The sequence below is a fragment of the Physeter macrocephalus genome, chromosome 14 (genome assembly GCF_002837175.3).
Source record: "Physeter macrocephalus isolate SW-GA chromosome 14, ASM283717v5, whole genome shotgun sequence".
In the NCBI taxonomy this organism is placed as follows: Eukaryota; Metazoa; Chordata; class Mammalia; order Artiodactyla; family Physeteridae; genus Physeter; species Physeter macrocephalus.
In genome coordinates, this window is record NC_041227.1 from 27,753,954 (window position 1) to 27,779,480 (window position 25,527).

The following is a 25,527-nucleotide window of genomic DNA, read 5'->3' on the forward strand; positions in this document are numbered from 1 at the left end:
GCTATGTAGCTAACACCTGCTAGTTGAGCTGGGGTTTTCTGTTATAACTGCCAAAGATGCCCTAACAGACACACTCCCTCACTTCCTCCCCTGGGACCCAGACACAGTAAACCCTTTTTGGTTCCTGAAACGTGCCTTTTTTTGCCTCATATCCACAGCACATGCTCTGCCTTTTCCCTGGAACATTCTCCCCTTTCTCAATGTTGAGTTAACTGGCTCCTTGTTTTCACACCTTCCCTGAACCCCAGCCCAGGATTGACAGACTTCAGGTTGCAAGGGCTCCAGGGGTCAAAGGCTGATAAACAGGTTTACTGAACAGAGCGGAGGAGAAGGCAAGTGGAAGGCTTGAAGACTCTGGCAGAAACGGATCCAGAGCTGGAAGGCTCAACATTGGGGTAGCTCCTGGCGACAGGTCTAGGAGGAGGCCATGGGATGGCTCAAGAGGGGTGGAGTGTGAGTCTCTAGAACAAGGAAGTCAAGGAGCTGTGAGGAGAGGCCCTGGGCAGGTTCACCCAGGGGCAGGAAAACAGATCCTCCACTGCAGAGCAGAAGGACCTGGAGAAAGATTGGGACCCTGACTGAAAGGGATGACTGGAGGAGCCTATGGTGTTAAGACCCAGAGGGGAGGGTTTTTTGAGAGAGTCTAAGAGGCATCAGTGGTCTGCAAAGCACCAGCAGAGGCTATGAACTCACATCATGAGATGTGAGCACTCCACAGAGTAGCGCTCCCAAATCCAAGCGCCCAGTTACCTGAAAACTTCACTTTGCCCAGGATGTGGTAGATGTTTCCAGAAAAGGGACTTGGCTTGATAGAGGACTGAATTGCTGGTGGAGGAAGAGGACAGGGTTGTTACTCACCTGGGGGCAGAGGCCAAGTCCAGGGTGGCACAGCTGGGAGGGTTAGGGACTGGAAAGGCACCTCCTCTAGGGTCCAGGGTTCACAGGTACCCCCACCAGATCCTCCCCCAGTGGCTCTGCCACTATTCCCAGGGGTAAGGGACTCCTGGGTCCTCAAATTCTTCTGCCTTTTTGTTTGTTTTTGTTTTTTGCGGTACGTGGGCCTCTCACTGTTGCGGCCTCTCCCGTTGCGGAGCACAGGCTCCAGACGCGCAGGCTCAGCGGCCATGGCTCATGGGCCCAGCTGCTCCGCGGCATGTGGGATCCTCCCGGACCGGGGCACGAACCCATGTCCCCTGCATCAGCAGGCGGACTCTCAACCACTGTGCCACCAGGGAAGCCCCCTTCTGCCTGTTTTCAGACCCAAATGGTGAGAAAAGACAGCACACACACAATACTAAAATGGTGCCAGGAAGCGGGGACAACTCTGGGGCATTCTTGTACCAGTGTCTGGGACATGTCCCGGTCAAGGCTTACCTTTACACTTGGCCACAAAGCGAGTCTTCTCCAAGGGACGACCAAACCATACACAAATCTGAACCATTAATGGAAAGACCGATCCAACATCAAATTTACCTTCATACCTTAAAAGGTTTAAAAGATTATAAATACAAGTAATTGGGGCTTTGAGTGTTACTACATAATACATTGGAAAGAACTACATATCACTTATCATATTTGAATTCTCCCTTAATTGTACATCATTTTGTGTACAAAGACTTATTTGAAAGCATTTATGTCTCTTTCATCTTGAGACTGAGAAGCATGTTTGCCCCCTTAGAGCAGGAAGGTCTTACCTTCTTTGGACTAGCAATTCCTTAAAGTCAAAGACCCCCTCTACCTTTGAAGCTTGCCAGTATCCCAACTGGGATTAGGGGTCCCTCCTGGTACCTTTGGAGCTCTTCCTCAGGATCCCCTCCCACTCTCTTCCGGGCTCCCACTATGCCCCACCCTCACTGAGGGCAGTTTAACAGACTGTACATTTGAATGTGCAGTCTCTCAAGAAGGAACTAAAGGGCTGGGGCATCTCTGATCTATTTTCTCAGTTTTGAGTTCAGCAGACATACTGACTGCCACAGACTCATTAAGAACGCAGCATTTAAAAAATTTAACTTTTTATTATGGAAAATTTCAAAGATATGCAAAGATAGAAGGGTAGTGTAATGAATTCCTACCACCCAGCTTCCAAAGTTATGAAACTGTCATTCCTTCTTTTGAATGATTTCAGTAAGATGAATCCCTTGATTGGAATCAGTCCAGGAGAGGGCATAACATCTCATGGGTAATTTATACCACCCACAGCAGTAGATGAGTGTACTAGTTTCACAACAATTTCCCCAGCAATGAATTTTATAGATATTTTTGCCTAAATGTAACAGGTGTCAATCAAAGCAACAGTGAGACACCATTTTGCATTTGAGTATTACCTACATGGAATTCTGTTACCACAGTTGTCATTTATACTTGGTCTTAAGTGGACTGTTCACATCCATATAATATGGGTTACTTTTCTTAAATATCTAAACAAGCTTCCCAAATACTATATTAATGCTTCGTCACATTTGATGCAAACACTTCCCTCCAGTCTACTGTATTTTCTTATAGTTTCCTTTGTTTGAAAACTGCACTGCAGTTTTGAATTTTACATTGTTGAAAGTATCTTACTCTTTAAAGCAACTTCTTTAAAGTAAGGTGGTGGCATAACATTTTTGCAAGACTGACATGTTCTTTTTGTTCTCTCACCATCCAAACATGAGATTTGGAGACCACGGGCTTCTCAGGCTTCTGTGTTCAGAGGCTATATCCTCAGGGGAATTTGGAGGGGCCAGGGGAAGAGTACAAGGTTTCCTTACAGACTAGGAACAAGCCCTTCTACCAGGGGAGGTGGGGGTGGGGTCGGTGACAACAGAGGGCTGTGGGAGGGGAATAGCTGAGAATCTGCACAGCACAAAGCTGAGCACATCCTGCAGCTAAAGCCTGTTCACTCTGAGGTGGTGGCCCTCACCCAAGGAGAGAGGGGAGTAATGTATAGCAATGAGCAGGAATCTGATGACTGCCATCTTGTTAAAAGAGTAAATCATCTGATTCCTAGGAATGAACTTGGAAGGGAGGGCCTGAACAGTGATTCTGAGGCCCCTCCATCTCTGATTCTCTACAAGGGCTGATCTTCCTGATAAAGGAAGATTTCAGACTCTAGATTCACAGAGCCTTCTAATGAACTCCCTCATACCTGTCTCTGTCCTAGATCGGTCTGCCTCCAGAAAAGTCTGTGCCCTGAGCTAGGTTAATGTATGCCATGCTCACAATGAGTTGGTATGGACTGGAGAATAGGTGCTTCCCTAGGCACCAGGTGGAGATGACAGAAGTCTCAGGCCCAGGCCCAGAGGTGTGGGCAGCAAAAAGGTCAGTAGCTGTAACCACTGGAGAGGAGAGTTTCACCCCAGAAGCTCCATCTTTTTCTTTTTAGCTAAGATATTATTGTCTTGTTCAGGCATAAGGAATGATCCACTTACTCACTGTTTAAGTATGATGTGACTCAAACCAGAGGTTCCTTCTAAAAATAAGCCTGAAAACCTTCAATTTTACAAATTGACTTTTTTTTTTTTTTTAAACAGGATAGTACAATCAGTTTTTTGCTGGTACAAAATACTGGTGATGTAAGGGGTGGTTGGAGGACACACAGAGGTGGCTGAGGGAAGTGAGTGAGGATAATAAAGATGATCCAAATCAACATGAGGGATCAATTTTGGCTAAGCTTTAACAACTGTCTTCCCCTGAACCTTCAACAGAGCAAAACTAGTTATCCATTCCGTACAAGGACAAGTGCAGCATGCTGGTTAAGAGTACAGGCTCTGCTGTACAGCAGAAATTAACACAACTTTGTAAATCTATTACATTTCAAAAAAAAAAAATACAGGCTCTGAAGCCACACAACCTGGGTTTGAAACCCAACTCTTTCATTTACTAGCTGTGGGACTTTGGACAAGACATTTAAGTCCTTGCTGCCTCAGTTACCTTATCTCTAGAATGAAGAAAATAATGGAGTCCACCTTGCAGGCTTGGTTTGAGGATGAATGAGATAACACAGGTTGAACTCTTAGAGTGGCACTGTGAACAAAACTTTCTGTGATGATGGAAATGTTCTGGATCTGAACTGTCCAAGACAGTAGCTACTAGTCACAGGTAGCTGTTAAGCACTTGAAATGCGGCTTGTGTGAGTAAAAGGCTAAATTTTAAATTTTACTTTATTTTTATTACTATACATTTACATTTTATCAAGTAGCCAAATGTGGCTAGTGGCTGCCATACTGGAGAACGAAGTCTTAGAACAATGTGTAGCACACAGTAAGTGGTCAGGTGATGCTGGAAATGTGATTACAGTGCACTTTACACTCTCTTTTCTCTTCCTCTCCTATCTGGAGGACAGGTTCAGGTTAGGAAGCCACCTGCAGAGCACAGAACATCCCCTGGGCCACAACAGCAGGGAACCTACCTGTCAGATGGGAACCCTAGAGGACTGACTATTCTCAGAAGAGACTCTCTCACCCGGGAGGGTCATAACTCCTTGGTTCCATGCCGGCCACCTCACCCTCACTAGAGGCTAGAGGAAACAAAGGATACCATTGTGCTTAAGGCCTATAACATGACTCCTTAAGTCTCAACATCCAGCAAGGGTCTCAATTTGGACCCCAAGATGTGAATCACTGGGCTTCCAGTAAGGCCAGTGGTTACTGGGACATGGCAGGCTGTTGCAGCTGCCATTGTCACCCTCCTAGAGCACACCTGGTATTTTCACTTTCTCTTTTTCTTTCCTGTAAATAAATAAATCACTGAGTTTATAAAGATATCTTAGCTACTTTTCAATGATGATACTTGCCAGCCAGGGTACATTAGATATCGAGATCGTAGCATCTGAGGACTCGAAAAACTATTTTCTGAGAGAATCAGTTCAATGTCTTCATTCCTTTGAAAACATACAGAAAACCCAGGTTAATTAGAACTATTAACCTTAACCTGTACATTCTGCTTACTCTCTACACCCCCATACACACATACAAGTACATACATATATATTTTTTTCTGTTATTTCACCCCTAAATACTTTAGTATGCATCTCTAAGAACAAGCACATTCTCTTGAAGAACCACAACAGTATTATCACACTGAGGGAATTTAATACTGAGGACAAGCAGCACTGGTATCACATGGGAGTTTGGTGGAAATGCAGGATCTCTAGCCTACTCCAGACCTACTGAATCAGAACCCTCATTTTAATAAGATCCCCAAGAGGTTCATATGCACCTTAAAGTTGGAGAAGTATTGATCTAATATACATCCATTTTCAAATTTCCCCTTTTTGGGGGGATAGGGCACTCAGGATCCAATCAAGGATTGCTCATTAATTTATAATCTTTATCTTCCTTCAGTCTGGAACAATTCCTCCAACTTTTTTTGTTTGTTTCCCATGGAACTGACATTTTTGAAGAGTACATGCCAGCTGTCTTGTGTCCCACAACCTGGATTTGTCTGGTTGCTCCTCATGATTAGATTCAGCTAAACATTTCTGGCAAGATTAATGGCCAAGTGATGTTGTGTCCTTCCCACAGTGTCACGAAGGAGGCACATGATGTCAGTTTTATCCCATTAGTGGTCTTGCTAAGTTAATCATTTGGTCAATGTCATGTTTTCTAGATTAGACCTCTCCATTGTGAAGGTACTCTTCCCTCTTTGTAAGTAGAAAGTAGCCTGTGTAGTGACAGATACTTTTTATTTATTCATTTATTTATTTTATTTATTTATTTATGGCTGCGCTGCATCCTCGTTGCTGTGCACGGGCTTTCTCTAGTTGCGGAACAGCGGGGGCTACTCTTCATTGCAGTGCGCGGGCTTCTCAGTACAGTGGCTTCTCTTGTTGCAGAGTATAGGCTCTAGGTGCGCAGGCTTCAGCAGTTGTGGCACATGGGCTCAGTAGCTGTGGCTCGCGGGCTCTAGAGAGCAGGCTCAGTAGTTGTGGCGCATGGGCTTAGTTGCTCTGTGGCATGTGGGATCTTCCCGGACCAGGGATTGAACCTGTGTCCCCTGCATTGCCAGGCAGATTCTTAACCACTGCGTCACCAGGGAGGTCCCGTGACAGATACTTTGAGACAAGTGAATATCCTTTTCCTTAACAATCTGTCATCCACTGCTTTTAGCATCCATTGATATCTCTTGCTTAAATCAAGTATTACACGAAAGTTTACAAAATGGTGACTTTCTAGTACTATAAATCCTTATTTATTTATTAGCTAGCATTCTTCTATAAAGAAGAGCTTTACTGTTCTGTCTCTCTCCCTTTTTTTAGTATCATCACAGACTCATTTTACTCCATGTGCTATATAATCCATTATTATCATGGCTCTCTCATATACTCAACTTGTCCCAAATTTGCCTAGTGGGAGCTATGTAAGCTAGCTTCTGTATCCTTTCATCATATCTCCACTAATCTTTGAATACTTCCCTGCTTTTTTGTCATAAAATGTACTAGGCTCACCTTGTACTTTCACTTCCTAAACCTGCAATCAGCCAATTCTCCAAAGAGTCCTGATACCTTGTAGTGGGGATTGGTACTTAGAAATTAAGATCTAGAGGTAGAAGTATTAATTGCTATTATTATTTCTAGTCCCTTTTAATGGAAAGGGTATTATTTCTGGTTCCTTTTAATGGAAAGAGCTAGGGAATATACTTTTTTTTTGAAATAATGAGTTTATATCGAGTCCCCCAATGCAACTCCAACATTTGCAGGGTTTTTCCTTACCTTTCCCATTTCATATTTATAATCTCCCTTCTCTAATCAGTGATGTCATTTGCAATCAGGGTTCCAACAGAGGATTATGCTCAGAAGCTACTTGAATTATTTTGCATATGTACGGTTCTTATTACTTTGGTATACAGATGGATTCACTTTTTTGTATTTTTTCCCTCCTTGTTGACTTAATTTTTGAATGTGTAAAATATGTGCATTGCTCAAAAGTCAAAACTATATGAAAAGTATACACCTTTTAGCACCTTATTGAGCAAACAAAACTGCTATATGACAAGATGTTTTCATACATACATACACACAAAGTCACTAATTCTCTATTTTTAGTTTGTAATTTGAACCCAGGTCTATGAAGTAAAGATATAATTTCCCTATGTTTCTATGCCATTTCTCTCACATCTTAACACAAAGAACACTGAGAGAGTCTTGACTTCCATCCTTTAATGATGAGAACGTGAATGCATCAAAACAAAACATCTCAAAACAGTACAGGATACTAACATGTGGGGTCCTCTTGGTGATTTTTACACAGCATCAAAAGCACTTCAAGGGGGGCTTCCCTGATGGTGCAGTGGTTGGGAGTCTGCCTGCTAATGCAGGGGACACGGGTTCGAGCCCTGGTCTGGGAAGATCCCACAGGCCGTGGAGCAACTGGGCCCGTGAGGCACAACTACTGAGCCTGCGCGTCTGGAGCCTGCGCTCCGCAACAAGAGAGGCCGCGATAGTGAGAGGCCCACGCACTGCGATGAAGAGTGGCCCCCGCTTGCCACAACTAGAGAAAGCCCTCGCACGGAAACGAAGACCCAACACAGCCAAAAATAAATAAATAAATTTAAAAACTGAGGGGGTCCAAGGTCCCCTTTAAAAAAAAAAAAAAAAAAAGCACTTCAAGGGCTTCCCTGGTGGCGCAGTGGTTAAGAATCCGCCTGTCAGTGCAGAGGACACAGGTTCGAGCCCTGGTCCGGGAAGGTCCCACATGCCACAGAGAAACTAAGCCCGTGAGCCACAACTACTGAGCCTGCGCTCTGGAGCACGTGCTCTGCAACAAGAGAAGCCACCGCAATGAAGAGTAGCCCCCGCTCGCCGCAACTAGAGAAAGCCCACCTGCAGCAACAAAGACCCAACATAGCCAAAAATAAATAAAAATAAAATAAATAAATTAAAAAAAAAAAAAAAGCACTTCAAGACCTGACTTTTATAAATGCTCAGGTCTTTGATACAGTGGAAGGACCCAGTGGGCCATAGCCAGACTGCTGCATCTGAGAAAGTGGCTGGTCCTGCGGAGTGAAGTGAACTGGTAAGTTTACCTGGTGACAATCCCATTTTCTGCAAGAATGAAGGCTGCGGAAGGATTGGCAGCTCTGATGAGGCTCTGCAACTGAATGAGGAGAGGGTGCCTCTGCTCTGTGGTGTGACTGGTGAACACCACATTACTCACCAGGCCTGGGGAACAAAACCAAAAACAGTTCAGCCTTTATAGAGTCCTGACTGGGGCTGAGGGTTTGCACAAATGTGAGCCCTTGCTCCCTCCCCTGATCATCCCTTCTAGCAGCCCCCTCATGTAGACACCCCTGCCACCCAACACTGATATACATAGCCATCATTCTGCTCCTCCTTCTGCCACTGCAACCTCTTGGAGTGAATGGCCTCAACTCTGTGGCTGCCTCACGTCCTAACCTCCTCTGTCTTCTTAATTCCGCTTTGATACCTGGAGCTTTTTCATCTAAGGGCGCTTTCTATATCCCACGTACTTAACCTCATCAGGAACTGGTGGCCAGTGACTTTTCACCAGTTCAGAACACAGACATGTACCAAGCACAAACCATATGTCAGGTGCTAACCATTCTCAAAGAGTGCACAGTCAAGAAGTCTCACCCATGGACCCACAGTTCCAAGGTAAGTGCTAACAAAGATATTCACAGAGTGACACAGTAAGGAAGGGTGGCACATGTAAAGAGAGGTTGTGGAGTGGGCCACAATCACTCTCAACCTTTCTGTGAAAATACAGAAGTAAAATCCACAGCACTACAGATAATTTCAAAATCAGAGAATTTGCTACATCCCACCATGCCAATGCAATTGTAATACCTCTTCCATACTTATTTTTACATGGCTAGGATCACAGCATATACACCATTTCTGTTATAATATCATTTGCATTTGTGTTATTCAACCATTTTTATTCACTTAATACTGTGAAAATTTCAAACATACACAAAAGTAGAAAAAAATAGTATAATGAACGCCCATGAGCCCATCAATTGGCTTCAAGAAAGATCAACATTTGGCTAACTATTTCTTCTATACCATACCCCAACCTTTTCTCCTTTCCTCTCCTTCCCCACTGGATGATTCTGAAGCCAATAATAGACATTCTATTATTTCATCCAAAAATATCTCAGTATATATTATCATAAGATAAGGACTCTTTAAAAAAATGAATGATTAACAATAAATTCTTTAATATAAAATATCTAGTCCATATTCAAATTTTTCTGTCTCAAGAATATTTTCTTAATTTTTTGGAAACAGGAACCAAACAAAGCTCATACATTATATTTCACTGATGCATCTCGTAATTCTCTTTCAATCTATAGTTTTCTTCTTACTTCTTTGTGATTTATTTGTTGAAAAACTGCATCTTGTATATTTCTCTCAGTCCAGATTTTGCTGATTGCATCTCCATAGTGTTGCTTAACATGCTAGATATATCTGGTTTATATATTCAATCTTTTTTATTATAATCTAGTTTTTAAAAAGTTCTTGTTCTTTATCTAACTTCTTAAGTTGAATGCCTAATTCATTATTTAAAAAAGCCACAATGAGATAGCATTTCACACCTGTTAGAATGGCTATTCTCAAAAAGACAAGAAATAAGTAGTGTTGCTGAGGATGTGGAGAAAAGGGAAACTTGTACACTGTTGCTGGGAATGCCAGTTCCATAGTGGTACAGACACTATGGAAAACAGGATGGAGATTCCTCAAAAAATTAAAAATAAAAGTACCATATGATCCAAGAATTCCACTTCTGGAATGTACCAGAAGGAACTGAAATCACTATCTTGAAGAGCTGTCTGCACACCCATGTTCATTGCAGTATTATTCACAATAGCAAGATATGGAAACAACCTAAGTGTCCATTAGTGTCCATTAGTGGATGAATGGATAAAGGAGATATAAGATATATCTTATATATATATATATATAAGATATATATATAAGATAAGATATATATAAAAGATATAAGATATATATATAAGATATAAGATATGTCTTATATATATATAAGATATAACATATAAGATATGTCTTATATATATAAGATATAAGATATAAGATATATCTAAGATATATATTTATATATATAAGATATATCTTATATATAAGATATATATATCTTATATATATATATATCTTATATATGATATATATGATATATATATGAATGTTACTCAGCCATAAAGAGAATGAAATCTTGCCATCTTGCCATGGATGGACCTCAAGGGCATTATGCTAAATGAAATAAGTCAGACAGAGAAATACCATATGATCTCATTATATGATCTCATTTATATGCAGAATCTAAAAACAAAAACAAAAACAAAAAACAAAAACAAAAACCAAGCCCATAGATACAGAGAACAAACTGGTGATTGCCAGAAGCAGGGGGTAGGGGGTGAGAGAAATGGGAGAAGAGAGTCAAAAGGTAAAAACTTCCAGTAATAAAACAAGTCATGGAGATGTAATGTACAGCATGGTAACTATAATTAATAATACTGTATTGAATAACTAAAAGTTGCTAAGAGAGTAGATCTTCAAAGTTCTCATCATAAGAAAAAAATTGTTTTGTAACTATGTAAGGCAATGCATGTTAAATAAACTTACTGTGGTTATCATGTTGCAATGTATACAAACATCAAATCAGTCTGTTGTACACTTGAAACTAATACAATGTTATATGTCAATTATATCTCAATAAAAAGAAAAATTATTTCTTGTTTAGTAACATAGTAACTTAAAGGTATATGCTTTCTTTTGAATTATTTGGTACAGAAAAATATTCATGACAGGTTGTAGATGGTGTCCTTTATCATTAAAAATTGCCCTTTTATTTATTTATTTATTTATTGGCCATGCTGCGTGGCATGTGGGATCTTAGTTCCCTGACCAGGGATTGAACCCGTGCACCTTGCAGTGGGAGCATGGAGTCTTAACCACTGGACCACCAGGAAAATCCCAAAACTGCCCTTTTTAGACTCTTCAGTATTCTGCCTGGTATTCAACCCTGCTGTTATTAATATCAACCTCATTTCTTTTTGTTTGCATTCGTCTGTTATATCTTGTCCGTTCTTTCATCACCATCCTTACTTAGTTTTAGATGCTTCTCTTGTACAGAACATCATATAATTAGATTCTATTTTTTGGTTTAATCTGAGATACTTTTCTTTTTAATAGGTGTTTATTCCATTTATATTTAATGACACTTTGTTTCTGTTACCTTGTTTATGTGGAATTCTATTAAAAAAATTTTTTTTAACTTTTAGCAGTATGATTTCTGCATTCTGTTTTCTGCTTTCCTTCTGATAAGTGGTGGGCTTATAGTCTGTTTTATGTTCTTATGATAGCTATCCTTATGTCACCTTTAGACAATGTCTTTTGACTTTTCCATATGACAGACAAGGAAGCTCATATACCCTTAAATTTGTCCCACTTCTCCACTATCATGTTCTGGTTGGTTACATTAATAATTTTATAGTTCCTCCAGTGGATACTTTTTAAAAAAAGTTTTACTGTTCTTATAAATTTATTTATTTATGGCTGTGCTGGGTCTTCGATGCTGTGTGCAGGCTTTCTTTAGTTGTGGCGAGTGGGGGCTACTCTTCATTGCGGTGTGCGGGCTTCTCATTGCGGTGGCTTCTCTTGTTGTGGAGCACAGGCTCTAGGAGTGCGGGCTTCAGCAGTCGTGGCTCGTGGGCTCTAGAGTGCAGGCTCAGTAGTTGTAGCTCATGGGCTTAGCTGCTCCGCGGCACGTGGGATATTCCCAGACCAGGGCTCAAACCCGTGTCCCCTGACTTGGCAGGTGGATTCCTAACCACCATGCCACCAGGGAAGCCCAAGTGGATAATTTTGTATCTTTAAAGAGTACAATTAACTCTTTACAACTTAACTTAACAGCTTTAAAATTTACTGATCTCCCACTTGAGAAGATGTAGAGGTAATATCTCTCTCTTGTTGCCTCCTAATTTTTTATTAAATATAATTTCATTTATAGGTTTTTGAGATTTTCAACATTTATATTCTATTTTGTAATAGCATTCTCATAGATTTTTTTTTTTTTTTTTTTTTTTTTTTGCGGTATGCGGGCCTCTCACTGTTGTGGCCTCTCCCGTTGTGGAGCACAGGCTCCGGATGTGCAGGCTCAGCGGCCATGGCTCACGGGCCTAGCCGCTTTGCGGCATATGGGATCTTCCCGGACCGGGGCACGAACCCGTGTCCCCTGCATCGGCAGGCGGATTCTCAACCACTGCGCCACCAGGGAAGCCCTCATAGATGTTATAATTAATTCTATACCTAAGAAAACTCAATGCTCATCATCAATCTTTTTACTAATAGAGACTAGTTTTATAAACGATTAGTTCATAAGTGAATGTCTCTAAATTATGAGACTTCAGCTTTCCTAAGTAAACCTGTAATTGTAGGATCCTGAATAATGAATATTCAGTACAGAGGACTCTTACTAATACTGTTTACTTCAGTCAAGTGTTTTGTTTTTTAAAGAATTAGCTGTACTTAGTTTTTGAGGGCAAAACTCATAATGTACGGAAGGGTTCACAGAGAAAGTAAATTCCCTTCCAACCCAGCAACCTACTTCTGTCCCTGGAGGCAACCATATTTATCAGAGTTTTCTTCCAGATGTGTGCTGAGTATTTACAAGTAAATGTGTATGTATACATTTTTCCCACAAACAGTGGCATACTCTACCACTCTGTGCCTTTTTTCACTTAAGCCCTTTAAAAAATTTTTTTGGTAAAGCTTACTTCTTCCTTACAATCTTCTCTAATACCTTACCATCCCAATCCTCCCCTCATGCCACCTTGCTGTCTCCCTTTCTCTGAACTACGAGAGCTCCTTTGAATAACACAGGCGGTGCTTAAAATATAAGGCTTATATTTTTATTTATCTTCTTCATATATGTAAAAAGATAGCTAAGGTAAAGATTAAAGCATGGGTTTTAGAGCCAAGCAAACCTGAGTCTGAATTTTCGGTTCCACTAATTATCCATGGGTGACATTAGGCAAATTGCTCAACTTTCTCTCTGAGCCCAAATTTCCTCCTCTGTCAGAGGGGAACACATACCTCCAGGTTATCTGTGAAATGCTTTATCACAGGTTACAGAGAGTAAGAACTCATTAAATGCAACCTGACACTACTACCACCACCATCTCATCATTTGGGAATGGGACCCTTACATGTCCACCAAGGAGCCTGGACCGATCCATTCCTCAGACTGACAGAGGTGGCTGTGGCACACCTTAGCCACAGCAACAAGCAGGAAGGTAAGTCACATGACTCTCACCAGCCTAGGCTGCTGAGCCCATGGTTTAGATGAGTGGCTATCACTGGTTTGAAGGCAACTTCCAGGACCCCTCGCCCCTGCCTCTGGTCTGAGGCAGAAGTTAGTGATACTTCCTTCCTCTCACCAATCATACTTATAAAAAGTGTTCCAAAACTCTGAAGACTGAATCTAACCTCATAACCACGTTCCATTCGCAATCAGGGAACAGAGGTTAGGAGCTTCATGTCAATGGTCGTGTGTTACAATGGGGACAGGGCACACACAAAGGGTATACAATATGCCTAGGATCATAGATGTTAGGAGATAGGGCTCGACTGCTGAGCACATAATCTGCTTCCTGCGTGCTTACACACTGTTCGGGAATCTATTGGTTCCTTGGTTCTGAGACATGAGTCCTGCTCTTCGCAGGTATCTGTTAGTGCTCCACAGCAAGTCAGCCTGCCTTAGGTAAATATGGCCCATATGCCTCTGCACAGTGCTTGAAAGACCTCTGAGGATTCAAGGGTGAGTTTCCTCAATGGCTTACCCTGACATCCAAGTGGTCACTTGGTAAAAGGCACACCGACTGCCCAGTTCCCCAAACCTGGGTCATCGTCCACCCTCCACTCTCAGTCCCTGCTACCATTTGCCTGGTTTAGACCACTGCTCTCTCTTCACTAGGTTACTGCTCATTCTCTCTACTTCCAGGCTTCCTTTACTACAATTCATTCTTCCTACTGTAGTAAGAGTAATCTTTCAAAAACATAAATCTGATCAAGTCACTTCCCTACTTAAAATATTTAATGCATTTCAATAATTTTTAGGCTGATATCTAAACTTCTTGGCCTGCTTGACCTATCTGCATGATGCACTTCCTCAGGGCCCTAGTCATACTCTAATCACCATCAGGCCTTCAATCTTGCTATTTCTTCTGCCTGGAGCCATCTTTTCTCTCATTTTTTTGAAGGAGGGCCAACTCCTCCTTTAGGGTGTAGACAATTTGAATAGCACCTCTTCCAGAAGCCTTTCTTAATCCCCCAGGACTGGGTTACAGCAGGCATTAGATAAAGATTTGCTGAATAAATGAACAAATGAATGAAGTGTAATAAAAGACACATGCAACCTGACCTCCGAGGCAGCTGCCTAAGAAACTAAGCTGTGGGTACCCACATGCCAAAAATTCTCCCACTTGCAGGTCTGAGCAAGTACCATTCATCAGACAGTCATCTGGAAAGGTTTCTAAGATTTATTAGTATATACATATTTTTGGTGCAAAATTCATAAGGTACAAAAGGGTGTTCAAGTTTCTTCTTCCCTTCTCTGGCACCCTGCGCCTTATTTCTCCTCCACAGAGGCAACCACTAATAACCAGATTTTGGGTATGCCTCCTCAGATAGTCTATGCATATACAAGTATATAGGAATATACAGAACCACATTTTCTTAACAGCTTCTCCTACACTTAAAACTTCTATTCTCAAGGTCTTCAGGTATGGCCTAGATGTGGTAACAACACAAGACTTAGGAATTCAAATGGAGACTATGTCTGCATTTTGTTTATTCTATTTTAAAAAGGTTCCTCACATGCCTTCCTTGTTCATAAGCTTTAACATTAAGATGGACCACCTGAAGTTAGAGTTTCAGGAAAGCCTCCTAACAAAGGTGACACTGGTAGTGCCTGTGCTCCCATTCCCATCTAGAAAGGTCACTCTGGAGGCTGTGGGGAGGCAGTGAGGACGGCCTGGTGAGCCTACTGCCAGAGCCCCATGTCCTGGTGCAGCCACAGGAAGTGGCTGGGGCCTTTGGAAACTGAGTAAAGCAAGGCCAAGCAGCCAGGCCCAGAATGTGGCACAGTGGGGTAGCAGGCAGGGTTCTAGAAGGCTCAGCACATTCCAGAGATGGCAGTTATGGGAGCCGGCTCCTGCAAGAGGCCCATGACATTCCCAGGGGTGGAAGACAAGAATAGCTGTGGTGGATCTTGCAGTGAGGAGTCAGGAAAGGCTGAGAGAAGATCTGTAAAGACCCTAGGACTCTACTTAGCATCTTCTTGGGCAGAAGAAACTGGAGAGTCAGATTACTGCGAATGTGCCAACCTGAGTGGCATGCAGCAGGGTCACAAGCACAGGCTTGGCCTGCCTGAGAAAAGGCTAGGATCTGAGTCTCTGACAGATACCTTGCCCAAAGTCCTGTCTGCCCCATGAGTACCATGTAGACAAACACTGTGGGCTTTGGATTCTAGGTCAGGAATTGGACATAGAAAAGGAGCTTTGCTTTGTGGAGAAACAAGCTAAAGGATTATCCCCAGCATTCCTTAGGCCAGCTATGCAATCTGCTACCTGCCAAGAGGAAATGCCATCTTCAAGGCAAGGTACAGCAGTTATCTGGAGCACAGGGTGAAGAGGCCATCATGAGCGGTTTCATCTTGCCTGGGCCGGGAGCTTCCTTCAGCTCTGTTATCAAGGAGTGGTTACTCTGATTTGGCCAACGCCTCACCAGTCTGGGCTGTGAGTGAGCAGGCAGCCTGGACTGGTCCGTTCCCAAGAGTGGAGAAAAATCTCTGAGTTCTGTTTGACCACCCCAGTCTGGCTAAAGACTTCCAGCAGCCCAGAAGAATACAAATCTCACTTCTTTTGTCTATCTACAGATACATCTAAAAGCAGGTCATGGTAGTAAATTATCTGTGCTCTGTTTTAAAGTCAGCATTATAATGAGCCTTGCTTGTTGTTTAAGCATTGAGATTATTTCCTAATCCTTGGATTTCTGTAATACACATCATCTTGTGGCTGCAATATAGTGCTCTGCTCATTGTAAAATAATCCTTTGTTGTAAAAGCAATGAATCAGAGAGCTTGACTCATGAACAGGAGCGAAGGGAGGCAACTGCTCCCTTGGGACATGAAATGTTTGTCTACCGGTGGCAGATCCTACCTCTAAGACAGCCACCAAATCTCTGAGGAGGAAGAAATACTTGCATTTTATCTCCTCTCTCCCCAGAGGTCCATGCCCATGGTGAATTAGGTCAGATCAGTCTATAGGGTCCTCTTGGCCCAGATGTAAGGGGAAGATGTCTACCAAGGCACTATCACTTAACAAGCCCTTTGCAGTTCAGAAAACAGCATATATGGCCTCAAGGTTATCTGTCTACATCTGATCACATTCCCAGCTTTCTTTTTTTTTTTTCAGTCCTCCGACCAGGGACTGAACCCAGGCCATGGCAGTGAAAACGTCGAGTCCTAACCACTGGACTGCCAGGGAATTCCCCCAGCTTTTTTTTTTTCCTTTTAATTCTTTTTAAAAAAACATATTTATTTATTTATTTTATTTTTGGCTGCGTTGGGTCTTAGTTGTGGCATGCAGGATCTTTTGTGGTGGTGCACACGCTTCTCTCTTCTTGTGGCGTGCGGGGTCCAAAGCGTGTGGGCTCTGTAGTTGCAGCATGCAGGCTCTCTAGTTGTGGCTCGCATGCTCAGTAGTTGCAGCGCATGTGCTTAGTTGCCCCACGGCATGTGGGATCTTAGCTCCCCAACCAGTGATTGAACCCAAGTTCCCTGCATTGGAAGGCGGATTCTTAACCACTGGACCACCAGGGAAGTCCTCCCACCCCCACCCCAGCTTTCTTTATATAAGCACAGAATTGACACACATTGCCTTTGAACAATGAGTTGGAAGGCAGTGTTAATGAAATAAGCCTACAAAATCCCAGACAGAACTCATTCTGTCTTGGCCTAAAAGAGCTTTCCTCTTGTAATACTGGCCCAGGTTCATGGACAGTAAAGACAGAACACTTGCTTAAGGTTCTTTGCCAAGGTAGCCTGATCATCTTTCTCCCACATGCAAAAAAAGCACAGGGGCACTGAAGGAGAAAGTGTCAAGAAGCCAAGGGGCACTAGGGTGGCAATCATCATGTGATCGATCATGTGATCAATCACATAGTCAGAGGGGCTTCCTATAGCCCACACCCTTGGCTTTGATCATGACTTCCAAACATTTATCGAAGGACCAGACAGCTCACTTTGGTTATCTCCTGGACCTATGTTTTCTCCTATGTAGTCTATTACAAGGATAGGTACCACCAACCTTCCCAATCTCCCAAGCTAGAAACCTAGGAGTCATTCCAGATACCCCCTTTTTCAATGTCCCTCCATCTAGTCTGTTACCAGATCCTACTGACCCAGCCCCTATAAAATCTCTTTAATCTACCTGTGGTGTACACTGTGGATAGGCCCAGCCAACCTCCATTCAACTCTGTTTCTGGGGTGCAGTGCCTAGAAAGCAACAGGGGCCTCTAAAAGCTAGACTTGAGACTCCCTGGTGCAGCAGTCCAACATACACATTCTTCTCTCCAGTGACCCGGCCTCCTGCCCTGCACAGCCTCCAGCTCAGCTCTTTCCCAAGACAACAGCTCTACGAATGCTCTGTTGTCTCCATTCCCTGTGGATTGGCAATGGGATCAACAGGGCAAAACTGTGCTGGTGACACTGAGTTATTTTCTTCTATCTGATTTCTACTTGCTGGGCTGTTTCAGGAAGCCCAGACCCCAGGCCTTCTGACAACAGTAAGTATTTTATCACTAACTGTAGGAAATTTAGAATTTATTCTGGGTCTCCAGCCATCATAGCTAATATGACTAAAAAGTTCTGCTCCCAGGCTGCCAGATGGTAGGACAATGCAAGGCTGAGTATAACCTACAGGATGAGTGGCTTTTTATAAATGTTACAAAGGAGACGTGGAAAATTTCAGTATATGTAGCAGGCTAAGGGAGAAGGTTCTACTCGGCCATACTCTCACTCATGGGACAGCAGAAACGCATTAAAATCTTGCTGATCCACAGGCTAGGAATACCTATTCAGTCCACTGACGTTAGCTGGAAGGCCAGGGCAGACTTAAGCCCAGCTCAGAAAAGGTGTTGCCATGGCAATTTATTATCATTAAGAGACAAATTCTTGGAAGAAATCTGCCTATCAAATATGAAAGCAAAAAATGCCCAAGTTTTCCCTGGATCAGTTTTATTTGCTTTAGATTTCAGAATGGTAGGTGGGAGCATGAAGAAAAGTCTGTTGCATCTAAACATAATTTGAAAGGCATGCAAGCGAAAATAGAGCATATTGCTTACCTTGTGAACACTGGTCGAGAAATTTAGGAAAAAGAAATCTAGGGAGAAAAAAGAAATATTTTAAAACCATTAATCTCAGAACTTTCATTGGTTATTTCTCCCAAAAATGTGAATATCACTAACATACAAGATGACTTACTCAGTGGGGCAACTGCCAGGCAACACTGAACATTAAGGATAGCCATGATTATACAAAAGGTTTTCATAGCTTTGAACCAAAGTTCCCCTAAGCCAGAAACCCCACAGAAGTCCCAAAGTGGCCAACTCTTGGTGGAATGTTGAAGAGGGGATACTGAGGATAGGGCCAGCTCTCAAGACTATAGGAAATGGAGAAAGAGAACTTGGTCTTCTTTTCCACCCTCCCAAAGAGATACTGTCCTGACAGTAAAGGGGAAATTTCAAGGGAAAATGAGAATTATTTTGCCTACTGTGCCAAGGGCCTTCAGTACCAAAGTTGCCATATTTCCCTTTATGGGCACAAGAGAATCCTGGTTTCCCTTTAATCCTACTCTGAGCTCAAACGGTGAATGAAAGGTAGGAAACTGACTGATTGGATTGAGGGTGACTAATGCAAAGTGTGAGTTAACAACTGTAGCTCTGCAGTAAGCTCCAGAGAAAAGCCCATATTCTCAGTGCTTTAAAACTTCGAAAACACCACAGTGCTCTTCTTAGAGAAGAAAGCTAACACTAATGCGAATAGCTGCCTTTTATAAGTTCTCACCATGGGCTGGGCACTGTGCAAGCAGTTCATATATACAATTTTATTCTCACATCCACCCTGTGCCTTGGGTACCTAAAAACCACAAAGAGTGGGTTTAGGTTGGCTAAGCAAGCTAAGCACTTGGCCCAAGGTCCCACATGCAGCTAGGAAATGGGAGAGCTTATACAGGGACTCAGGTTCGTTTGGCACCACAGAGCTCCTGTGTTTTCTTCCCCTGCAAATAAGATACTTGATGAAGCCACCCTCTGAATTGTTGCTGGTGTAGCTGGCAGGTATTAATGCTGTTCAAAACACTGAGGGGAGTTTCTCTCCTGCAATTTTCTTGGTGGTGGCAAATCCTCATCTTTTAATTTGATTTCTGACAACAGCCAGACACACACCATTTGGAACCAAATTTGGTGGATGAGTGAGCTGGATGAATACAACTTTGGGCTGTGGATCTAGTTCACTTGCCTGACTCCTTCATGGTTTCTAAAGAATTCCATGGGAGAATCCCCATGTGCTCTGAGCAAGGTCAGGAGCCCTGGAACAAAGGAAGAGACATCCGCACCAGAGTCTCCCAAGAATCGAGCTCACTGACTTCACTGCACTCATAGTCCAGTGAATGGCCAGCCACACAGCAAATGCATTCTTAGAAAAATGTCTGTCCCCATCAAGTAAGTGCCTGTGACTTTTGAGTACATGCCCTTAAAAGCCCTTCTCAGCATCCTGCTTGCTTTCTTGCAGCAGCCCACAGCAATTCATACCAGTGGCATCTTAGACAAGGTTGAGCAATGTTTCCCCTCAAGGCATCTTATACAATCACAGGTTGGATGCTCATGTTTTAAACATCTGACAGGGTAGAGGGCCATTAAGCTGCTCACTTTAAACAGCTGCAAAGAAAATACTCAGAACACATGGACGTGCACATACATGCAATTTCTTCTCATATCTTGGCATCTCTGGCATCCCTGTCCTTCAAATTCATATGCTGGCTTTCTTTACTAATCCAACTATGAGTTATCATTGCTTTTTTATAATTCTTATAAAATTACATGAATCTTTTATTACAGCACTTCCTACCCTATATCATGATTAATTGTGTACATGTCATGGGTGTGGCATTTGGAAAATTATTTAACTTTTCTGAGCAACAGCTTCCTCATGGTAAAACATAGTAATGATGCCTACCTTAAATGCCTCCCAAAATACCTAAAGGGGATTTTGAGGTTTGAAAGGGGTAAAGCATCACAGTGCCTAACAAACAGTGGAAAACAAATGTTGGCTCACTCCTTTCTTTCTCTACATATCGTCCTTCCTACTAAACTGTAATATTACTGAAAACAGACAATAACAAGTATTGGTGAAGATGTGGAGAAATGGGAACTCTCAGACATTGCTGGTGAGGATGCAAATGGTGCAGTGGCTTTGGATAAGTTTGCAGTTCCTCAAAAAGTTAAATATACAGTTACCACATGACCCAGTAATTCTACCCAAGAGAACAGAAAACATACAACCATATGAAAACTTATACATAAACATTCATAGCAGTATATTTATGACAGCCAAAAGATGTAAGTAACTAAAATGTCCATCAACTGATGAATGGATAAAAAAGATGTGATATATCCATACAATGAACTATTTGTCAATAAAAAGGAATGAAACACTGACACATGTTACAACATGGATGAACCCTGAAAGAAGCCAGACACAAAAGGCCACATATTATATGATTCCATTTATATGAAATGTCCAGAATAAGTATATCCACAGAAACTTCAATAAAGCTGTTACATTAAAAGAAGCAATATACGTGATACTATAAAATATCAAATGGTTTCTCCATCATCCAACATTTTCCCCCAAGGAACTGGCCATTTCCCAGAAGGAACAACTATTCACAGTTTGGCATGTATCCTTTTAGATATTTTCTATGCGTATACAAGTAAACATTTAAAAAATACACATTGTTTTGGTAATTTGTTTTTCTCACTTCATAAAATATTATGGCCATTTTCTATGTTAGAAGATAAAAATCTACTTGATTTTAAAAAATGCCTGCATAGCAGTGCATTATATGAATATCCCCAAATTTAACCAGTCACTTACTAATTGAGCATTTGGATTATTTCCAGTTCTTTGATATTATTAATAGTGTTGTCTTGAACATTGCAGAGCACACCTGTCATATTTCAGACTGCCCAGTACCTTCTAAACACCTTTCCCAGACTTGGAATTAGGAGGCCCGTCCCTGGCGTTAATGGCAGAAAACTGCTTTTCCAGCCTTTTTTGCTGTCTGGTGCAGGCATATAGCCGAAGTTCTACCAACTAGACTCCAAGTGGCAATGAGCATGGTGAGTGAGGGAATGTATGGTAAGCAGACTCAATTTTCTGGTGGAGGAAGTGGTTGAGATATCCCCTTCACCGGGGCAGCCCTACAGGAAGTTTGAGTGTTCCACCTGGCTGCCTAGCCAATACAGCCTGACCCTCCTAGAGACTCTGCAAGCTATAATGTACATTAGTAAATTCCTCCCCAGCTAGACATGCTGGAGTGGGCTCTACTGTTTGGAATTAAAAATTCTGCCTGAAACAAACACCCCTATACATATATATCTTTGCACATTTGTAAAAATATAACTGTACGATAAAATTTGAGCAATGGAATGGCCATATTTGTCTCCAAAGAGATTAAATCATTTACATTCCTATCAACAGTGTATGAAAAAAAAAAGAGTGTATAAGTGTACCTATTTTCTTACACTGCTGCAGTATAATAAATCACCCCAAAACTAAGTGGCTTAAAATAATGATGATTTATTATTTCTCATGATTTAGAGGTTGAATGGGCAGTTGTTTTGGCCTGGGGCAGCTCAGCTGGGGCTGATGATTATCTAAGATGGTCTCACTCACAGGCCCAACTGGGGTCTCAGTACAAATGGTAGGAATGGATGGCTGGGCCTCTCTCTCCACATGGTCTTTCATCCTCCAGCAGCCTAGCCCAGGCTTCTTCATATGGTGGTCTTAGCTCCCAGAAGCAAGAGAGGGCAAACCCCAATGTGTAAATGCTTTTCAAGCCTTGGCTTGTTTCATGTTCCTTGATGTCCCACTGGCCAAAGCCAAGTCACAATGCCCAGGTGAGAAGTAGAGTCAACTCTTCAGGTCTTGATGGGAGGGGCTGCTTCTGCTGTGGCCATAATTTTAATCTACCACAGTTGGCTATGTAAGGATGGATTCCTTCCTCCCTTCCTTCTTCCCTTCTTCCCTTCCTTCCTTCCTTCCTTCCTCCCTTCCTCCCTCCCCCTCCTTTCTTTCTTTCTTTCTTTCTTTCTTTCATGCCGTGCAGCTTGCAGGATCTTAGTTCCCCTCCCCCTCCTTTCTTTCTTTCTTTCTTTCTTTTGGCCATGCCGTGCAGCTTGCAGGATCTTAGTTCCCCAACCAGGGAGCGAACCCAGGCCACGGCAGTGAAAGCACCAAGTCCTAACCACTGGACTGCCAGGGAATTCCCAGATTGTTTTTGCTTTTTAAAAATTTATGGGCTGGGCTTCCCTGGTGGTGCAGTGGTTGAGAATCTGCCTGCTAATGCAGGGGACACGGGTTCGAGCCCTGGTCTGGGAGGATCCCACATGCCGCAGAGCAACTAGGCCCGTGAGCCACAACTACTGAGCCTGCGCATCTGGAGCCTGTGCTCTGCAACAAAAGAGGCCACGAGAGTGAGAGGCGCGTGCACCGCGATGAAGAGTGGCCCCCGCTTGCCACAACTAGAGAAAGCCCTCGCACAGAAACGAAGACCCAACACAGCAAAAATAAATAAATAAATAAACTCCTACCCCCAACATCTTCTTTAAAAAAAAAAAAAAAAATTAATGGGCTTAACACTGGCCCACTTAATTTTTTTCTTAATGGAATGGGATTAATGTTATTTAATAACTTTCTATTTTTTTTTATCCAGGTTTAAAAAAAAATTTATTTATTTACTTGGCTGAGCCACGGGGTCTTAGTTGTGGCACACGGGATTTTCTAGTTAAGGCATGTGGGATCTAGTTCCCTGACCCGGGATTGAACCCAGGCCCCCTGTGCTGGGAGTGCAGAGTCTTAACAGCCAGACCACCAGGGAAGTCCCAATAACTTTCTATTCTTGATCATGAGTCCCATAATTCTCTTATTCTATTCCACATGCACCCCCATGCACATGAAACAGAATAGCTCCACAGCCCACGCACAGGGACTAATCATTAGTTTTCCAACAGAGCATTAGTAAACCACTATAGTAAATTACTTTCTGGAATGGATTCAAAAGTAAGTTTGGAAATTTCTCATTAATATCTAAAAAATGAGCAAATCAGTAATTTTGATTTATTGACAAATATTATTTTTGATCTCTTATACTTTTTTTTTTTGACTGCATTGGGTCTTCATTGCTGCACACGGGCTTTCTCTAGTTGCAGTGAGCAGGGGCTACTCTTCTTTGTGGTGCGCTTGCTTCTCATTGCGGTGACTTCTCTTGTTGCAGAGCACAGGCTCTAGGTGCGTGGGCTTCAGTAGTTGTGGCTCACGGGCTCTAGAGCGCAGGCTCAGTAGTTGTGGCGCATGGGCTTAGTTGCTCCACGGCATGCGGGATCTTCCTGGACCAGGGCTCAAACCCGTGTTCCCTGCATTGGCAGGCAGATTCTTAACCACTGCGCCACCAGGGAAGTCCCAATGTCTTATACTTTTTAACCCAGCTGATTTTGTCATTTATATTTTTATATTCCATAACTATAATTCATATACTTTACCCTTATTTCTATATTTAAAGAGATTATATGCTTATCTTTAGCTTGTTTATTGATTTACTTATTTAAATTCTCTTCAAGGACACTTATTCCTCACATGCTGGCAGACTCATTTATTCCACAGGCACTTCATGAGCACTTACTATGTACTAAGCATTAAACAGAAATGATTTCTGTCCTCGCAAAAGCTAAATCTGTATTCTATAATTCCTCTCTTTTCTCTAATTGTTTTCATCTCTTTGTCTATTTCCTCTCAAAATTTTTTTTGGCCGTGTGGCTTGTGGGATCTTAGTTTCCCGACCAGGGACTGGACCTGTGCCCCCTGCAGTAGAAGGGAGGAGTCCTAACCACTGGACCTCCCGGGAATTCCGTAGTTCCTCTCCATTTTGTTTTAGCAGTGTCTACTTTACTTCTCACTGCTTTGAGATTTTCATTTCTATAGTGAAATTTTTATTTTCTTTCTAGTACTCTAACAGTTTATCTTTCAGCTGCTTTTGTCAGCTAAATTCCTTTTCCCCCCATCTTTTCTATTTAACTGCTTTATTTATAACCTGCACACCATAACATTTACTCATTTTAAGTGTACAATTCAATGATTATTTTTAGTAAATTGTTTACAGAGTTGTGCAACCATTGCCACAATTCCGTTTTAGAACATTTCCACTACCCCAGGAAGATCCCTCCAACCCATTTCCCCAGACCTTGTATATCTCTTCCTTGAGCTCTTCCCTCACCACCCTGTAGTTTCTCTTCTCCTTAACTTTTTCTTGATGGTGTAGAAGAGTACTTGTCTAGAGTGTAACCTTTGTCTGTTCTTTGTTTATTACTATCTTTTCCTACCTTTCTATGTTAATATCTCTGGTAGTGTCTAGTCCCCTGTTAGACCGCTTTCTGCTTTCATTCATCTTTAAGTAAAAACTTCAGAAAAAGAAGAGACATGGATGGTAGAAAGAGTGGCATGTAAGACTCAATATGGCATTCTGAAGTACAATGGGGATGCTCAGCATTCACTACAATAACCTAACCTAAGGCAGAAGGAAAAATAGACCACCTCAGCTTTATTATGGGAGAGGAGAACCTAGGTCAGAGCTAAAGAGAAGGGAGAATGGTGAAGACATTTCTTGGGATCAGTTAAGGTGACTAGGGAAGTAACTTCTAATGTAAATTCTATGAGAAGTCTAAAGATATCAACTTGGGACTCAAGAAGGGAGCTTTTTCAGATGAAGATCTAAGGATAGATCAATCAGTTATCAGGAGATGATAATAATATGGACTAGCCAGAAAAACCACATGATTACAGACCTTGGATACATTCTACTAGGCTAAAGGGAGAGGAAGTCAAATAGCTCTATGAAGGGACATTGTAATGTTTGAAACTTCCCAGTGAGGATTTCTCTCATGATGAAATAGGTACTTCCAGACACCACTAGGGCAGTATAAACTGCAAAACCCACTCAGAAAGCAATTTGGAAATATGAATAAAGAGTAATAAAACTATCATACAATTAATTAATAATATATCTTTGAGGAATCTATTCTAAGGAAATTATCTGAAATTTGAGAAATTTATATGGATAAAGAAGTTCTCATAGCATTATTTATGATAGTGAAAAGTTGGAGACATCCTATGTGACTAACTGGGGAGCTGGTTAAGACTATTATGTCCACACATGTACATAATGATTACA

The 25,527-nt window shown here is 42.0% G+C and overlaps 1 protein-coding gene across 2 annotated transcripts in view; it reads right to left on the bottom strand.

The window, feature by feature from the left end:
- DNAAF9 (dynein axonemal assembly factor 9) overlaps positions 1-25,527 on the bottom strand; it is a 153,371-nt gene that overhangs the window by 7,950 nt on the left and 119,894 nt on the right. For both annotated transcript variants that reach the window (XR_003682785.2, XM_024117123.2), the window contains exons 29-33: positions 18,365-18,402; positions 8,005-8,140; positions 4,775-4,861; positions 1,375-1,481; positions 751-825 (exon numbers count right to left, since the gene is read on the bottom strand). Coding sequence is in view for 1 of the 2 variants with exons in the window: in XM_024117123.2 (XP_023972891.1) it covers positions 751-825; positions 1,375-1,481; positions 4,775-4,861; positions 8,005-8,140; positions 18,365-18,402 (443 nt within the window). In the remaining variant the exon portion in view is untranslated. The remainder of the gene's footprint in view (positions 1-750; positions 826-1,374; positions 1,482-4,774; positions 4,862-8,004; positions 8,141-18,364; positions 18,403-25,527) is intronic.